The sequence below is a fragment of the Lithobates pipiens genome, unplaced genomic scaffold (assembly GCF_037356315.1).
Source record: "Lithobates pipiens isolate NorthernLeopardFrog02 unplaced genomic scaffold, aLitPip1_a1.2 Scaffold_18, whole genome shotgun sequence".
NCBI lineage: Eukaryota > Metazoa > Chordata > Amphibia > Anura > Ranidae > Lithobates > Lithobates pipiens.
The window spans coordinates 593,825,961-593,844,702 of NW_027507758.1; the positions used below are offsets into that span (position 1 = coordinate 593,825,961).

At 45.1% G+C, this 18,742-nt stretch overlaps 1 protein-coding gene across 1 annotated transcript in view; it reads left to right on the forward strand.

The window, feature by feature from the left end:
• The window catches only part of LOC143989166 (uncharacterized), a gene marked incomplete in the record, with an annotated part of 48,586 nt that overhangs the window by 13,806 nt on the left and 16,038 nt on the right, over positions 1-18,742 (forward strand). Inside the window, 2 exon segments of the mRNA XM_077489197.1 lie at positions 13,128-13,229; positions 15,581-15,667. Coding sequence (XP_077345323.1) covers positions 13,128-13,229; positions 15,581-15,667 — 189 coding nt within the window.

The window sequence follows — 18,742 nt, forward strand, 5'->3', positions numbered from 1 at the left end:
TTTAACATCCTGCCAATGCACCGCTCCAGTGTGAAGGCCCCCAGGGCTTTCACACTGGAGACGCAGAAGCGGCTGTTTTGGGGCGCTTTCCAGGCGCTATTTTTTGGTAAAAAAAATTTTTTTTCCAAAAACATTTTATTGAGGATACATATCACAATACAGAAAGTTCAAACAGTGCATAATCAACAGAAGTCAAAAAAAATAAAAAATTTCAATGGCATTTGTTACAACATATAGGCGAACACAGGCGCCTTGAATGAAAGACAGGATATAAAAGTAGACAACAGGATGCTATGCGTAACTATAAAGGGGAGCACTAGCAAAAGAAAATGTATCGTGTGACATTTATAAGGTAGCTAACTTGCTACCTGTGTATCATAGGTGTTTAATCGAGTCTCTGAGGATGTTTTGTGTGAAGTGGGCATCCCTGCCAAGGCATATCAATCGTTATGAGTATAGACAGAGGAAAATGACGACTTATGTAAATAACTATTGGAAAGTGTGTGTGTAACAAATCAACATGAATAATGAGCAAAATATAGAAGGGGTTTTGTAGATGTCTGAATCCAGGGAGTCTAAGCGGTTATATGCTGTGACATAATAAATGATTTCATTTCAAGGGGTTAAATTCCTATGAAAGAGGTCTATGCCCCAATCCTAGCTGTCAGGTCTGCATAAGACGTTTATACTTATCAGAGGTCGGAAAGTGAATCCAACAGGCCCATGTAGTTGTGAACTTTGCAGGAGTATCATTGGCCTGGTGGATTAGGTCTTCCATAGTCATTACATTGTTAATGCATTGAAACCAATCCCGGAGTCGGGGGGGGGTCATGGGAGCGCCACTTCCGTGGAATGCATGCTCTAGCTGCATTGACCATGTGCATGGCTAGAGACTTAAGGTAGGAATTGTTTGAGTGGTCTGAGTGATGCAGCAAGAATTGGGCCGGGGTGTACTCTAAATGGTAGGTCGTGACTTCTTCTATCGTTTTGTGTATTTCCGACCAATATGTTTGTATGGCCGGGCAGGACCACCAAATATGCAAAAAAGTTCCAGTTGCCGTGTTGCATCTCCAACACTTCTGGGAGATGGAGGGGTTAATTGTGAATGTGAAGTTTGTGGGGCGTAAGGTACCACCTGGAAGCTATTTTAAAGGCAGTCTCTTGTGTGTTGGCATTAACCGAACCTTTATGGACACATCTATAAATATGATCCCAGTCAATTTCAGAAACTTCCATTTGAAGGTCAGTAGACCATTTTTGCTGTATATGGAGGTTGTGCTTATCGCTGTCCTGAAACAGCAGTGGATATGTGTGCGAGATTAAGTGGCGTTGGGGTTCTTCCTTGTTGCATATTTCTTCAAAAGTAGTCAAAGCTCTGGACCATTGTGGTCTGGTTGTATGATTAAGTAGAAAATGGCGGATCTGTAGGTATGCCCATAATGGAAAGGTTTCTTGCTCTATGAGAGATGCCAAATCCTCCCTAGAGAGGATAACATTATCGCGGAAGAAATGTGTTGCTCTGACTGTCTTATATGGCCACCTTAGTGTTGGAAAGGAAGGGAGGATACCTGGAGGGAAATCTGGATTGCCTCGAAGGGGGGTCATTGGACCTTTTGTGGAAGAGATGTGGTGGTGAGTATTCGCCCAACGGAAAGAGTGTAGTGTTGGAGCTATCAGAGGGTGGGACTTATATGTTCGCATTTGATAGGTATGATCTAGCCACGGGAGAGAAGTTAATGGGTCAGGGGACATGGCCTGTTCAAGACGAACCCAATCCTTAAACGGGGCATGTATATGCCAATCGATAATCCTGGTAAGGTGGCAAGCCACCTGGTATTTGTATATATCTGGGAGACCGGTACCCCCCTTCAATTTAGGTAAAGTAAGTTTGGAGAAATTTAGGCGTGAACGACGTTTGTTCCAGACAAATTGTGTACACAATTTGCGATATGTGGAGAAGAATGTAGGAGGAAGTTTTATTGGGATAGTCTGCAGTAGGTATAAAATTCGTGGGAGAATGTTCATTTTGATTATGGCTATTCTACCGAACCAAGAAAATTTCTCCGGGGACCACTTCTGAAGGTCGGCACCAATCTCTTGTATCAACGGGGCATAATTTAAGGAGTATAAGTTTAATAAAGAAGCTGGGAGTTGGATTCCTAAGTAAGTAATTGCAGTTTCTTTCCATTTGAACGAAAAGTTAGTACGGCATAACGAACATAACGAGTCAGGCAATGATATATTCAAGGCACTAGATTTGTCAAAGTTGATCTGTAGGTTGGAAAGCATCTTAAAGTCCGAGAAGTCTTGTAACAAGTTGGGGATGGGCGTCAGTGGGGCGGATAGGAAGAGGAGAATATCGTCTGCAAACGCTGCGACCTTGTATGTGTGATTTTTAATGTCGATTCCTCTAATGTCTAGGTTAGCTCTGAGCCGTCTTAATAGGGGTTCTAGCGTTAAAACAAACATCAAGGGGGATAGAGGGCATCCCTGACGTGTACCGTTTGATATGGAGAAGGCGTCCGACAGATGGCCATTTACCCTAACCTTTGCTGTGGGGACAGAGTAAAGAGCTAGGATTGAATTCAACAAGCGAGGCGGGATATGTATAGCTTTAAGTACTGCAGACATATAGTCCCAGGCCACTCTGTCGAACGCCTTCTCCGCATCCAGTGATAGCATGAAACCAGGTGTCTTAGAAATTGATAGCCAGTGGCCGACATTTAGGGCTTTAAGGGTGTTATCCCTAGCTTCCCTTCCCGGAATAAATCCGACTTGATCTGGACTAATGAGTTGGGGTAGAAGTGGTAAAAGTCTATTTGCTAAAGCTTTGGCATACCATTTAAGGTCTACATTCAATAGAGAGATTGGTCTATAGTTCGTTACTACCAATGGATCCTTTCCCTGTTTCGGTATGACCGTTATATGTGCTTGTAAAAATTCAGCAGGGGGATGGGTAGGCTCAGCGAGTGAGCGGAAAGCCTTCAGAAAATGTGGTAAAAGAATGTCTGTAAATGTTTTATAATAGGCCACTGTTAGCCCGTCAGGGCCTGGGCTCTTCCCTGGTTTAAGCTGCTTGAGAGCTACAATGATTTCTTCTGACGTTAAGGGAGAGTCTAAATCTCTAGCTGTGTCATCTGAAATGGGATCGGGACTGTAGCGAAGCAAAAATTCTTTAATTTTTTCTTGTCGTAAAGCCGATTGATCTACCGTCTGTGTCGAGGGGGTTAGATTATAAAGTTTTGTATAGTACTTAACGAACTGGCTGGCTATTTCTTCAGATTTATGTATTTTTCTGCCAGTGACATCGGTCAGAGAATGAATGGTATTGGCGGCTCTTCTAATTTGAAGAGCTCTGGCCAGTAACTTGCTAGTTTTGTTACCATATTCGTAAAAAGATTTCTTGTAAAGAATATATTTGCGTTTGGTTTGCGTATCTAATAATTCCAGGAGTTTTGCTCGAGCTTCCGTAAGTTCTGTAAGTGTAGCTACTGCTTGGGAATGTTTGTGGGCCGCTTCGAGTCTCTTAATTTGGGTGGTAAGGTCTAAATATAGCTTCTTTCTTTCGCGGTTGCGTTTGGCCTTAAGAGCAATCAGTATTCCCCTAATTACACTCTTATGTGCCGCCCAATTATTTAAAGGGGAAGTGTCTTCATCTTTATTTTCAATAAAGAAATGTTTCAAATGGGTATTGAGTTCTGCCTGAATGGATGTGTCGGTGAGTAGGGAGGAGTCAAGTCTCCAAATTGGAGTCAACGATTTGGCTATAGGGAATTGTAGGGTGATCGAAATTGGGTGGTGGTCAGATATGATCATTGGGTCTATGGAAGCTTTTCGTAGTAGCGGTAAGTCTTTTTGTGTTAGGAATAGAAAGTCAATACGTGAGTATCTGTCGTGGGGGGCTGAATAATAGGTATAATCTCTACAGTCGGGGTTTAAAGTACGCCAAGTATCATGGAGCAACATCGTAGTTAGGGATGAGTTGATAGCCTTCAAGGCTCTATATGGAAGAGAGGACGTGCCAGTGGATGTTTCGAGGATGGGTACAAGGGGGGCGTTAAAGTCTCCTCCCAGGATCACAATTCCTTCCTGGAAGGAGATTAGTAAGGTCGTTATCTTTTTGAAAAAAGCCACCTGTTGAGTGTTTGGGGCATATATGTTGACTAAGGTAACTGTTGTGCCAGCGTATTGACCTTTAAGGAAGATAAACCTGCCATTTTCATCTATCAGTTGATCAGTGAGTTGAAAGGGGCAATTTTTTTGAAACAATATTGAGACTCCTTTCGACTTCGTGAGAGGGGAAGTTGCATGAAAGGCTGTGGGGTATCTATCGTCACGGAGTTTTGGGGTTGCGTTCGTCTTGAAATGCGTTTCTTGCAGAAAAATGATGTCTGCTTTATTCCTGTGCATAGTGAGGAGGAGTTTGGACCTTTTCTCCGGGACGTTCAGACCTTTAACGTTAAGTGAAATTATTTTAGCTGTGAGGGGGACTGTTGGATTCAGGGTAGAGGACATCTTCGGGCTAAGTTTAAAGAAGAGTGATAGTATTATAGTCAGCAAAGAATTTGTCTTTCCCTAACCTAAGTGGAATTAAGCACTAAACACTGAACTCGCTTACTTTGAGAGATTCCTCTGTCTATGTCGAGAGAGGGGATGCAGTGAGAACCGGGTCGACTCGAGGTGAGGGAAGAAGTTGAGTAACAGGAGTCTACCCAACTAAGGTATAACTGGCGTTGTAAAGTCCCTGGAAATCCCCAAAGGGACACCCGGACTGTGTATGTATAGTCGCCAGATAGGGTCAGTGGTGTTGTAGGGTACGTGTTGTTGTAAACTTGAAAGGTACCACTGCAGTGGGGTTAACTCAACCCCGGACGAAGAGGGAGTGCCTATAGAGTTGAAATTCTATCAAAGATGGTATTGTGACAAAAGGTCAACTTTCTCCGTCGTCATGTACCAGAGAACTGAGATTTATACCTAAATTGGTACGGTATCTAAATTAATTGTAATCCGTCTAGCCTGCGGCCAGAACCACAACTGTTAAAAGAAATTACCATAAAGTGTGGGGGATGTCATGCGAACATCTGCTAGCCTTACAACTTATGCCTAAGGTCGTTATAGGATATAATCCTAAACTTGAAATATTAATGGGCTATCAGTTAATTAGATTACTTCCGTTCAGTTTGTTCAATTCTTGTGCATGTCGCTATGAGCGATTTTAGTGACATGGATTATCTAGGCCATAGATCACATCAATGTGTGAAAGACCTTCAGTTAACTAGTGAAGCAGAAGCTTAAAGATTAGGGTGTAAAACATAAACCAGAACCAATGTCTAACTAAAATATTAACAAACAATACCGAAATCCCGAAAGGACTGTCTCACTCTCGTGCGTTGATATCAACGTACAATCCTCCCCGCCTTTGAAGTAATAACTCGGTTTAAAGAAAGACATAAATATGATAACATGGAAGGTCAGATGTCAAGTACCATAGTGAAAAGGACAGCTCTACCATTATGAAAAGTATTGTCGCCTCAGGGGAGGCCCTCTTGTGGCATCATGGAGGAGCCCAGATGTGTCAGGGGGTGGTAATGAGCCTCTCACCCTTGTCGCTCCTGCGCAACTACTAGGCTCAAGCTTACGTGGGGTCTGCTTTGTCCAACCCCCTGGGATAGAATAAAAATACCAATACCTCGTACCTCTCCAGCGTAACTGATAGGGGATGGACACAGCAAAGCCCGTAGGCAGCACTACATATGCTGTCAGAGCTATTAGTCTCAATAAAGCAGGATGAAGCCCCATTTATATAGCGTTACCGTAAATCTGTAAATAGGCCCTTCAGTGCAAGTTCATGAGTATAGTCTTATCCTTTTCGGTATATCTCCGGGCTCAGATGCAGTCCCAGTTGCCGGATGTGGATCCTGCTGTTTCCACGGATTCCGAAGTCGGTCGTGCTGAAAGGGCTCGGGCGCCAATGTAAGGTATGGAGAGCAAAAGTTCGGAATAATATTCAGGTTGCAACGACATCCTTCGATCGAAGGTGCAAAGTTACGTACATACATCCGTGCGTGAGTACGTTCGCAGGCCAAGTTTCTGAAATGTACCCATCCGTCCAAGTCGGTGGAAAGCTGTCCGACGGTATATGACTTTCGTAATGTCCGACCGAGTTTTCAAAATAAAAGGAACGTGTTCGATCTTGACATGAGGGAACTTAGTCTACATTTGAGAAAAGAGGTTCAAGGAGACGTGCTTGCGTCTTTCAGTGAGAGTAGCTTAGCGGTATAGACAGGTTAGTAGCGTTGAGATCAGTGACAGCAATGTAAATGGAAATTCTATTAGCGTAGAAAGGAGGATATATACGAGAGTTTTAAAGTAGAACCTTCGTGGTGTAATGACAGTCTGTAACTGGGGAAACAACAATGTTAGACATGGGTTGATCCAGAGGATGACATACTGACCAGCTTAACGATCCCTGCGTGCCCTTCTCAGTAGCGGTGCTGCAGAGGGGCTCGTTGGTGGGTGTCTGATGCTGGATCCTCCTCCTGCCCTGCTTAGAGATGGGGATCTGCGCCTCCGTGGATTTGGGGTTTGAAAGTCCATGCGCTCATGGTCTGGGTAGCTACGAGCTACGAGATTTGGAAATCCGCATACCAATTCGGGAGGTCTATGTATGGAATGTCCAGCACACGGCAGAACGAATCCAGCTCCTCCGGGACCCTCAGGGTGGCGGTGCGGCCAAGGTATGTGGCTTGTAGAGCGAATGGAAACCGCCAACGGTACCGTATGTCCCTATTCTTCAAGACATCTAACAATGGGCGTAAATCTCGCCTGTGCCTCAATGTGATCGCCGATAAGTCTTGAAAGATGTGAATAGGGTTGTCCTCGTATGTTAATCCTGGTCGGTCTCGGGCCTTTTTAAGGATATCTTCTTTGATTGCAAACTCATCAATGTGACAGATTACATCCCTTGGTGGGTCTGCTTCTTTGCCTTTGGGCCTCAGTGCCCTGTGTATACGCTCCATAGCGATGACAGTCTGTTGCGGCCTGTCCAAGAGTTGGTTAAAGACGGAAGTCACAGCCGGAATCAACTGCTCTTGGTCGATGGATTCAGGTAGGCCGCGCACCCTGAGGTTATGCCTGCGGCCTCTGTTATCAATATCCTCGACGTGTCGCTGAAGGTCCCGGAGCTGCATGGTATGGGTATCTACGCGACGGTCGGTTCTGTGTATGGCCTGTTGGTGTTGTGAGGCCTGAGTTTCCACCGCGTGTACGCAGCCTGAGATGTCATGGAGTTCACGGCGGAGGTCAGAGATCGCTGCTGTAAGCGTATCTTTTATGTCCGCTGCTACCGCCCTCAGGTCTTGTAGGCTGGGGTGTTGATGGAGCGGAGGGTGAGCGGGTACTGGCGCTGGCGGTGTGTCCGTAGGAGTAAGTGTGATGCCGACGTGGCCACGGGCGGGAGAGTTCAGCGCCATGTTTGCTCCTTGGGTCCGGAAAAGTTCCGGGATAGTAGGAGCTGAGCGATTACTAAGATCTCTCGGAGAGCGGGAGCGGGATGTCGAACGGCTCCGGGAAGAGGTGCCCATGATTTGAGCGGTGTGCGCTGGTTCAGTCCCCCGTTAGTCAGATTACAGGCCACAGGCTAGACGGAGCTAGGGAGTTAAGCAGCCATCTTCATCCCAAGGCAAGCCACGCCCCCTCCAGGCGCTATTTTTAGCACTATAATGCCTGCAAAGCGCCCCCCCCCCCCCCCAGTGTGAAAGGGGCCTTACTCATAGAAGGACTTCTGTAAGGACATTTAGGGACAGAGCAGTGAAAGGTTAGAGCCTTTGCCTGGTTTTATTTCTTTTATTCCTTCCTCTACTGACACCTTGTTTATCAGGGTGGGGAAAGGTATCACTAGGGTAATATTTCCAGTCGTGTATTGAGACTGCCTGAGTGGTATTTTCCTCTCATTGGACAGTGATGGCAGATGGTGGAGTTTGGCCATCATATCAGGAAAACTCACACCCTAGTAATAAAGTGACAGTAATTCAGGGTCATAAGCCCCATACACACTATCAGATTTTCTGCTGGATTTTATTTATTTTCCTTCAGATTTACCAAAACCATATACCGTATATACTCGAGTATAAGCCGAGATTTTCAGCCTCTTTTTTGAGGCTGAAAGTGCCCCCCTCGGCTTATACTCGAGTCATCGCTGTCTGCCTGCTCGATCAGCGTGTCGAGCAGACAGACAGCGGCCATTCTATTCTAATTCAAAAGCCGCGCCTCCGGCTCCGCCTTCGCCTGTGATAGGCGGAACACTGAATTTCCCAGCAGCCTGTGTTCCGCCTATCACGGACATCCGCTCATCCTCGTACTACGGACGAGGATGAAAGGATGGCCGTGATAGGCGGAACACAGACTGCTGGGAAATTGTGTTCCGCCTATCACAGACAGGGAGGCGCGGCATTTGAACAGGAAAATGGGCGCCGACGAAGAGCGGTGATCCTGGGACGGGACCGGACGGAGGCTCGGCTCGGCTCGGGACGGGACTGGACCGGACGGAGTCTCGGGACGGGACGGGACCGGACCGGACGGAGGCTCGGCTCGGGACGGGACGGGACCGGACGGAGGCTCGGGACCGGACGGAGGCTGGGGACACAGGTAGGCTGGACACACAAGGCCACACACACACACACACACACACACACACACACACACACGGATGGACACACACACAGGGATGGATGGATGGATGGACACACACACAGGGATGGACAGGCATATCTCACCCTCGGCTTATACACGAGTCAATAGGTTTCCCAGTTTTTTGGGGGTAAATTGGGGGCCTCGGCTTATACTCGGGTCGGCCTATACTCGAGTATATACGGTAATATGAGGTCAAACCTGTAGGAGCTTCAATGTGTATGCAATCAGGCAGGCCCTTGTACTACATGGTTTTGGTAAATCTGAAGACAAAAATCAGCAGAAAATCTGATAGTGTGTATGGGGCTATAGAAGGGGGACTTTCTGACTAATCATCACATGCGGTCATATAGGACAATGTTTCTCAACTCCAGTCCTCAAGGCGCCCCAACAGGTTATGTTTTCAGGCTTTCCAATATTTTGCACAGGTGATTTGATCAGTTTCACTGCCTTAGTAATTACCACAGCTGGTTCATTTGAGGGAAATGCTGAAAACATGACCTGTTGGGGCGCCTTGAGGACTGGAGTTGAGAAACACTGATCTAGGCGACCAGACAACACCCCCCCCCCTTTCCAAATCCCTACTACTTGTGTAAAGTCTAAGACACAGCTGGAGGGGACTATAAGCATGCCACGGCAAATATAACGCAGCTTGTCAAGTCAAAGGGGCTGCTCTGCAACTGCAAGCCCAACGTCTGGCTCGTGTTTGCAGTGCGCAGTAAATTGCAGCTCGGCAGAGATATGAAAAAAATGGCAAAATGCGACCACGCATCCAGGAGGCAGTCCTATGTGGTTCTGAGCAGCCTCTGATCCACTGCATATTGCTTTTTCAGAGACGGCCGCTAGCCTTTGGCTAGATGTTTTACTTTTGTTTATGTTTACAATTGAGTAAAGTGATAATTTAAAAAAAAACAAAAAAAAAAACCTTTAATAGCAAACATTTCAAGCGTGCCTGCTTTGTGCACTGGGGTCCCCCTCTTCTCGGGTCCCCCGCTGGCATGCCTCCTCTTCTCTAAATGAAGTGCCTGCTATGGGTGTGTGTGCGCTCGCTCCTGAGCCCCACTCTGTATGTCTATTAAACACACAGAACAGTGCTCGGCCCCGCCCCCTCCTCATTGGTCTTGAGCTGTGAATGGCTGACAGCAGCAGGAGCCATTCGGGAGGCAGAAACCCTGCAGAGCAGCCGCTCTCATGCATGTCGCTGGATCATGATCAGGCAAATGTTAGGGAGGGCTATAGGGACGTTGTATACTGAAGGTGTACATCAAAGAGACTTAAGGCTGTAATTGGTGCTAAAAGCTGTGAATATTTATTTGGGATTTTTTTTTTTCATTTTTTTTTTTTTTTATGGATTTGCAAAGATTTCAAACAAACTTATTTTATGTTAGAATTTTGAGAAAAATAGTGAATTTAATCCATTTTGGAATAAGGCTGTAACATATCAAAATGTGAAAAAAGTGAAGCGCTGTGAATACTTTCCGGGTGAACTGTAAGTGACATCACTGTGATTGCCAGGAGCAGGGGAATTTATTTTGGGTTCTTCTTTGGTAGCAAAAAAATATGCAGCTAAAAAAAATAAAAAAAAAAGATGTCCCAGCTTTTCTTTGATTTAAAAAAAAAAAAAAAAATGTATAAAAATAAATCATGAGATTACCAATTACCGCCAAATGAAAGCCCAATTTGTCCTGGAAAAAAGCTTGATACGCTATTTATTTGTGAGATAAAATATATGCGTGTTCGTCTGCCAAATTAACCACATGTATATTCTAGAGGTGATCTCTACCCGTGACATTGGCTCAGCTGGTCGAGAGGTCTTGGCAGGACACCCCAATTACTAGAAATCACCACAAATACCCCCAAAAATAAAGATTCTGTGGGGAATAAATGTGCCAATGTCTACCCTATCAAGACACAAGGGTTAAGTAACCAACCCTCTGTACCCCACACTGCAGAGAGAGGCCGTCTAGGATATCAAGTTCCCTGGACTTGAAATGGTATTACAGGATGCCTCCTTCATAGCATATGTGTATAGACTCAAATGTCTGGAGGCATCTCCATATATTCCAAATTATGTGCCGACCTACAGGTAGCTTTGGCGAATGATTAATTGAGTCCAGTATAGCCATTGATATCCACTGAGGAGGAAGGGGTGTTAACTATGTGGAGGCAGTTGGTCACATAAGTAGCAAGAGAAAAACTCACCCAAGCTCTACCGCTGTATATAGTATAGTTGGTGTGTAGAGTAGTCGGTGCTCTGGCTAATCAAGCTCACAAAAGATCCATAGAAAGTACAGACCGGAAACCTGTCAGCCTCTCCATAGAAAATATTTATTTAAAGCGGGATTCCACCCTAAAGTGGATCCTCCGCTGATCGGATCCCTCCCCCCCTCCGGTGTCACAATTGACACCTTTCAGGGGGGAGGGGGGTGCAGATACCTGTCAAAGACAGGTATTTTCACCCACTTCCGGGCATAGACTCCCGTGGGAGTCTACGCCATTTCCTGCCCTGCCGCGCTGTCTGCTGGGACACACACGGGTCCCAGTGACAGCGCGGAGATTTCCTATTGCGTGGCTCGCGCATGCGCAGTAGGGAACCGGGAAGTGAAGCCGATTCGCTTCACTTCCTGATTCCCTCACCTAGAATGGTGACTGCAGCAGCCGAGAGCCGAGCGATCGATCGGCCTCGGCTGCGGGCATCGCTGGAACCCGGGACAGGTGAGTGTCCATTTATTAAAAGTCAGCAGCTGTAGTATTTATAGCTGCTGGCTTTTAATATTTTTTTTTTTTTGGTGGAATCCCTCTTTAAGCATTACAGCAATAACCTCATCCAAAAACTAGGGGTGCACCAGATCAAAAAACTCATGGATCGGATAATTTTTCGGATCAGCAAATAATAATTGAATTTCCAAAATCCTGTGAAAATTCCACCACCATATAGTGCCCATTGTGATATCCACGCCCATCTCCCCCCACTGTGATATCCACGCCCATCTCCCCCCACTGTGATATCCACGCCCATCTCCCCCCACTGTGATATCCACGTCCATCTCCCCCCACTGTGATATCCACGTCCATCTCCCCCCACTGTGATATCCACGTCCATCTCCCCCCACTGTGATATCCACGTCCATCTCCCCCCACTGTGATATCCACGTCCATCTCCCCCCACTGTGATATCCACGTCCATCTCCCCCCCACTGTGATATCCACGTCCATCTCCCCCCACTGTGATATCCACGTCCATCTCCCCCCCACTGTGATATCCACGTCCATCTCCCCCCCACTGTGATATCCACGTCCATCTCCCCCCACTGTGATATCCACGTCCATCTCCCCCCACTGTGATATCCACGTCCATCTCCCCCCACTGTGATATCCACGTCCATCTCCCCCCACTGTGATATCCACGTCCATCTCCCCCCACTGTGATATCCACGTCCATCTCCCCCCACTGTGATATCCACGTCCATCTCCCCCCACTGTGATATCCACGTCCATCTCCCCCCCACTGTGATATCCACGTCCATCTCCCCCCCACTGTGATATCCACGTCCATCTCCCCCCCACTGTGATATCCACGTCCATCTCCCCCCCACTGTGATATCCACGTCCATCTCCCCCCCACTGTGATATCCACGTCCATCTCCCCCCCACTGTGATATCCACGTCCATCTCCCCCACTGTGATATCCACGTCCATCTCCCCCACTGTGATATCCACGTCCATCTCCCCCCACTGTGATATCCACGTCCATCTCCCCCCACTGTGATATCCACGTCCATCTCCCCCACTGTGATATCCACGTCCATCTCCGCCCACTGTGATATCCACGTCCATCTCCCCCCACTGTGATATCCACGTCCATCTCCCCCCACTGTGATATCCACATCCATCTCCCCCCACTGTGATATCCACGCCCATCTCCCCCCACTGTGGGCACTACAGATCCAGGCCACAGCGCTGCTGCCATCCGATCTCTCCCTTCCACTGTACAGATCAGTACACAGAGGGGAGAGAGGAACTGGCATCATGACATGACATTGGTTTGTTTACAAGTGATCGTTCTGTCATTTGACGGAGCAATCACATTGTAAACGGCTGCCGGGTGTACAAAGATGGCCGCCGCTCCGGGGCCTGGCCGCCTTACCTAAGGCCGAGGCAGCGGATCGCGGCGTGTGCCGATCCGAACAGGGTGACCCGTTTGGATCACGGATCAGTGACGATCCGTTGCAGTCCTACCAAAAGCTGACGCCTTTTGGCCTTTTTATGTTTTTTGAAGACCTCAGGCCGAAACGAGTCCGTTTTTGGATGATGATATTGCTGTAATTCTTAAATATTTTCTATGGAAAAGCTGTTGAGTTGCTGGCCTGTAATTTCAGTAGGTTACATAACCTTTTAGCCTGCTGCCTTCCCATTACGTGTTGTTTGATCTCTTCCAGGTGGCACGCTTGTTCCGGACATCCTGCTGAAGATTGGCCAATTTGAATCCAACATGCCTCAGAAAAAAGGGTCACCAAGATGTCCTTCAGAGCCTCCACGGGGTAAGTATCACACGGGACGTCCAGTATGCCACCATGCTTTTTGTAATCTTCTCCTGGCTTTCTGATTGTGAGTGAGGGATATATATATATATATATATATATATATATATATATATATATATATATATATATATATATATATATATATTGGAATTTAATGTGATAGACCAACACAGAGTGGCACATAATTGTAAAGTGGAAGGAAAATGATAAATGGATTTCAAATTTTTTTTTTTTTTTAAATATCTGAAATGTGTAGCGTGCATTTGTATTCAGCCCCCTTTACTCTGATACCCCTTACTAAAATATAGTGGAACCAATTTCCTTCAGAATTTACCTAATTAGTAAATAGAGTCCACCTGTGTGTAATTTAATTTCATTATAAATACAGTTGTTCTGTGAATCCCTCAGAGGTTTGTTAGAGAACCTTAGTGAACAAACAGATCATGAAGGCCAAGGAACACACCAGACAGGTCAGGCATAAAGTTGTGGAGAAGTTTAAAGCAGGGTTAGGTTATTAAAAAAATATCACAAGCTTTAAAGATCTCACAGAGCACTTTTTAATCCATCATCCGAAAATGGAAAGAGTATGGCACTACTGCAAACCAACCAAGACATGGCCGTCCACCTAAACTGACAGGCCGGGTAAGAAGAGCATTAATTAGGGAAGCAGCCAAGAGGTCCATGGTAACTCTGGAGGATCTGCAGAGATCCACAGCTCAGGTGGGAGAATCTGTCCACAGGACTACTATCAGTTGTGCACTCCACAAATCTGGCCTTTATGGAAGAGTGGCAAGAAGAAAGCCATTGTTGAAGGAAAGCCATAAAAAGTCCCATTTGCAGTTACATGTGGTGGACACAGCAAACAAAGTGCTCTGGTCAGATGCAACCAAAATTTAACTTTTTGGCCTAAAAGCAAAGCGCTATGTGTGGCGGAAAACTAACGCTGCATATTATCCCGAGCACACCTTACCCACTGTGAAACATGGTGGTGGTGGCAGCATCATGTTGTGGGGATGCTTTTCTTCAGCAGTGACAGGGAAGCTGGTCAGAGTCGATGGGTAGATGGATGGAGCCAAATGCAGAGCAATCTTAGAAGAAAACCTATTAGAGTCTGCAAAAGATTTGAGACCGGGGCAGAGGTTCACTTTCCAGCAGGACAACAACCCTAAACATACATCCAGAGCTACAATGGAATGGTTTTGATCAAAGCATATTCATGCGTTAGAATGGCCCAGTGACAATCCAGACCTAAATTCAGTTGAAAATCTGTGGCAAGACTTGAATATTGCTGTCTACAGAAGCTCTCCATCCAATCTGACAGAGTTTGCACTATTTTGCAAAGAATGGGCAAAAATGTCACTCTCTAGATGTGCAAAGCTGGTAAAGACATCCCCAAAAAGACTTGCAGCGAAAGGGGGTTCTACAAAGTATTGACTCGGGGGGGCTGAATATAAATGCACACCACACTTTTTAGATACTTATTTGTAAAACATTTAACATTTTGAAAACCATTTATCATTTTCCTTCCACTGCACAACAATGTGCCACTTTGTGTTGGTCTGTCACATAAAATCCCAATAAAATACATTTATGTTTTTGGTTGTAACATGACAAAATGTGGAAAATTTCAAGGGGTATGAATACTTTTTCAAGGCACTATGTGTGTGTGTATGTGTGTATATATATATATATATATATATATATATATATATATATATATATATATATATATATATATATATATATATATATAATATTATTCTTATTACACACCCCCTGTCCCTGGTGAAGGCAGAACCTCAATTTAGGCCTCATTCACAGCTTCAGGCTACAAAACGCTGGAGGGGAAAAAAATCAATTATTCTCTATGGAGAGATGGTTCACATCTCAGCGCCTGAAGCTCGAACGAGTTCTGGAACTTTTTTTTTTTTTTGGCAGATTTGGGCGTCTTCCTGCTTTTTACATTTAGTGACCTTTTTGACCTGCAAAAAATCGCGGGGAAAAAATTGCGTGATTTTTTTTTTGCCTGAAAACGCCACACTTGGGTGTGAATGGGGCCTTGGAGTTGACCCTGAATAATGGGCCTAGAAGTATTGATCACACTCCGGTGTGCCGACCATGTGTAATACAATCAACTTTTTTACATGTAGGTGCTTGTGACGTGCATTTTTGCTTGTTTATGTGGGGGTGAGGGGGGGGCTTACATTTTTTTTTTGGGGGGGGGGGTGGAATGTCAAATGCTTGGAGGGGTGGGGGGGTAATGTTACATTTTTTTTTTTCCCCCGTCACTCAAATACTGAAGAATGCCAGCAATTATTCTGATCAATATGTTGGTAATGTATCTCCAGGCAGTCGAGCTCGGAAACCCGAACATCCTGTGAGAGTGAAACAAGAGGATGAATTGTATGACTCTGAGCCGGAATCCGATGACAGAGGTGAGACACGTAAGCTATGTCTCCATCCTACACTATCTCTAGTGTGTGTGTGTGTGTGTGTGTGTGTGTGTTTTTCTTTCATAAGTCTTTATTCCAGAAAAATGAGTTGTACAAATTTACAATTTTTTTTTTTTATTATTATTTACCGTGGCTCACCTTTTTTATTTTGGTTATATATCATGCTTCTTTCAGCTTTGATCTTTAAAAAAAAAATTATATATATATATAAGTTTAGTGTTTGATCTTGAATTGTCTTCACTGTGGTTGAGCATTGGTCATGTCTTTTTACTGTGGTTTTCATTATTCTTGTAGTGTTGTATTAGGTCTCATTCACACTGGGGGCTCTTCTAAATTTTGTATTTTTTTTTGGGGGGGGGGGGGGGCTCATTGAGAGACTGAGCCTGGTGCTTGTCCAGACATGTGGGCGGATTCCAACCATATGGTCGGGATCTTTCCCAAACCTGGACTGGCTCTGTGACCTCAACTGACAGCGGGCTTCACACTTTTGTCAGCTGACAAGGAGTGCAGAACACTGGCTGTACTTTTTTAAGTGTGTGTGTCCCTCCTCACAGGGCAGGTCCCGCTGCTGTCAGTCTCTGTGACAAGGGAGCAGGAAAAGAAGCCATGTCCTGTGTCTGTGGACACAGGCAGTGGGGATCAGGAGCGAGCCTATGGGGGGCTCTGGGTGGAGAGTAGGAGTTGGGGGACCCCAGAAGAGGGAGATTGGGGCTGTGCAAAACCATTACACAGAGCAGGAAAGTATAACGTTTGTTATTTTTGTAAAAAAAAAAAAAAAAAAAAAATATATATATATATATATATAATATATATATATATATATATATATATATATATATATATATATATATATATATATATATAATGTATATGTATGAGAGAGAGAGAGAGATCCTTTAGAAACACTTTAACATGTATTTTACACATGTTTTACGCACCTCAGGCCTTATGTAGAAAAGCTTTATTTATTTTAAATTTAAGGTTTGGTGACTGTAGCCCCTCTTTGGAAGTAGAGAAAAAGACATGCTAGACAACGTACATTTGATTTAAAACGATGATTATTAAATTTGACAAAATGGTCAGAAAATGGCATTTTGGAAAATTTGAGAACTGAAAAAATTTCACTTTGAACAACATCACCACACATGGATTTCATATAAAAGGACAAGCCAAGCACAAGAGTGGACAAATGATGTGGATTTGAGGAGCCAATCTAATGCCGCGTACATGCGAGCTGTATTCTTGTCGGAAAAAGCTCTGATGGTTTTGCCGACGGAATTCGGCTCAAGCTGTCTTGCCTACACACGGTCACACCAAATTCCGATCGTTTAGAACGCGGTGATGTACAACACTACGACGGGACTAGAAAAAGGAAGTTCAATAGCTTCCGTCTGGTAGATGAATCTGAGCATGTGTGATATTTGGCGTGTCGGAATTGCATACACACGATCGGAATTTGCAATAGAAAGTTTTTCCATCAGGAAAATTGAGAACATGCTACCAATTTTTGGCTGGCGGAAATTCGGACAGCTAAATTCCGATGGAGCATACACACGGTCTAATTTTCCGATGAAAAGCTCTCATCTGTCTTTTTCTGGCTGGGAATTCCGATCGTGTGTACGCGGCATAAGAGTTCATAGAATTTTTCTTCTTTAGGATCCTGCTCCACTGACAACTATAGAACACCTCGAAAGTTAGCTGTAGGGAATAGTGTAGGGAATAGTTTTTAAGCAGCATTGGCGACCCAGCTCCTTGGGGGGGGGGGGGGGGCCTTAAGTTTGCGCACATTTGCAAATATATGTATGAACTGCAGGGCCACTTCATGGCACTCCAATGTACTGCAGCTCTAACTATCAAATTATGAGAGACTCCAAAGTTGGGGCACATCCGTATATAATAGAAAGATTAAAGTGGAACTTCCGCTTATCTGGAACCTTTCAGGGGGGAAAGCAGATATCCATCTTTGTCCCCACTCCAGGAGACCAGGCCGCAGCAAACCACATCAAAGCTTGGACCCCTCCTCCCCCATTCTGCCGTGCCAATGAGAACACGCAGGGAGCTTCGCGCATGCTCAGTAGGGACCCGGTCGCGAAGCCGAAAGGCAACACTGCCGGGCTCCAGCAATGGCGGCGGCAGCAGTACCCGACAGCTGATGGAAACATCAGCTGGGGTGCCGACATCGCTGGACTCCAGGACAGGTAAGTGTCCTAATGTTAAAAGTCAGCAGCTACAATATGCTGACTTTTCAATTTTTACATTTAAGAGGAGCGGAAATCCGCTTTAAGGGCGGGTATGCCTGGAGGGAGCCCACTGCTCCTTAACCACTTTCTGACTGCCCTACAGCAGTTTTACTAATACAGGGCAGCAGCTGTGTGCGGGATCGCCTATATATATATGAGATCCTGCAGGGGGTGCGCACGCCGCCGACGGGCTGCTTCTGAGGTGAATTTCTATATTAACCCCTTCTGCATGGAGGGAGGAAGATTTCTACCAAGACGAGGAATCTCAGGTCATTTACAGCAATACCTGATGATCCATTGGTTTTATATTTTTACCTCAGTGTGTGATGGGTGCCTCTTATGTGCCAATTCACCATACAAGCTGCCTAACAGTGTTATATGAGGCATTGTGCACGTTCTGTACTGCATACTGTGCTCTTTGGAATATGGCTGGATGTCGTATATTACTTTTTATCTTTTACTTGTCTATATTGAAAATAATTTGAAACATAAAATCTTTATTTGATGTTTCAATTTTTTATTTTTTTTCCCCCAATATAGACAGGTAAAAGATAACAGAAGTTCAGATATCTCTTCTTTAGGAATCAGCACAAGAGACATGTCCTGATGACTGCAAGTTATGTCCCCAGTGCTGATTTTTGTGCTTTTTAATTTCAGCTACACTTGGGCCTCATGCACACACTTGTACTCCTCCATGTTACCGAGGTACACATAGGTGTTTTTCCAGGAGTTTGGCGGCAGGAAAAAGAAGAAGAAAAAAAAAAAAGTTGACACACAACACAAGTGTTTCTAAAGGCAACAGTTTTGTAAAAAAATA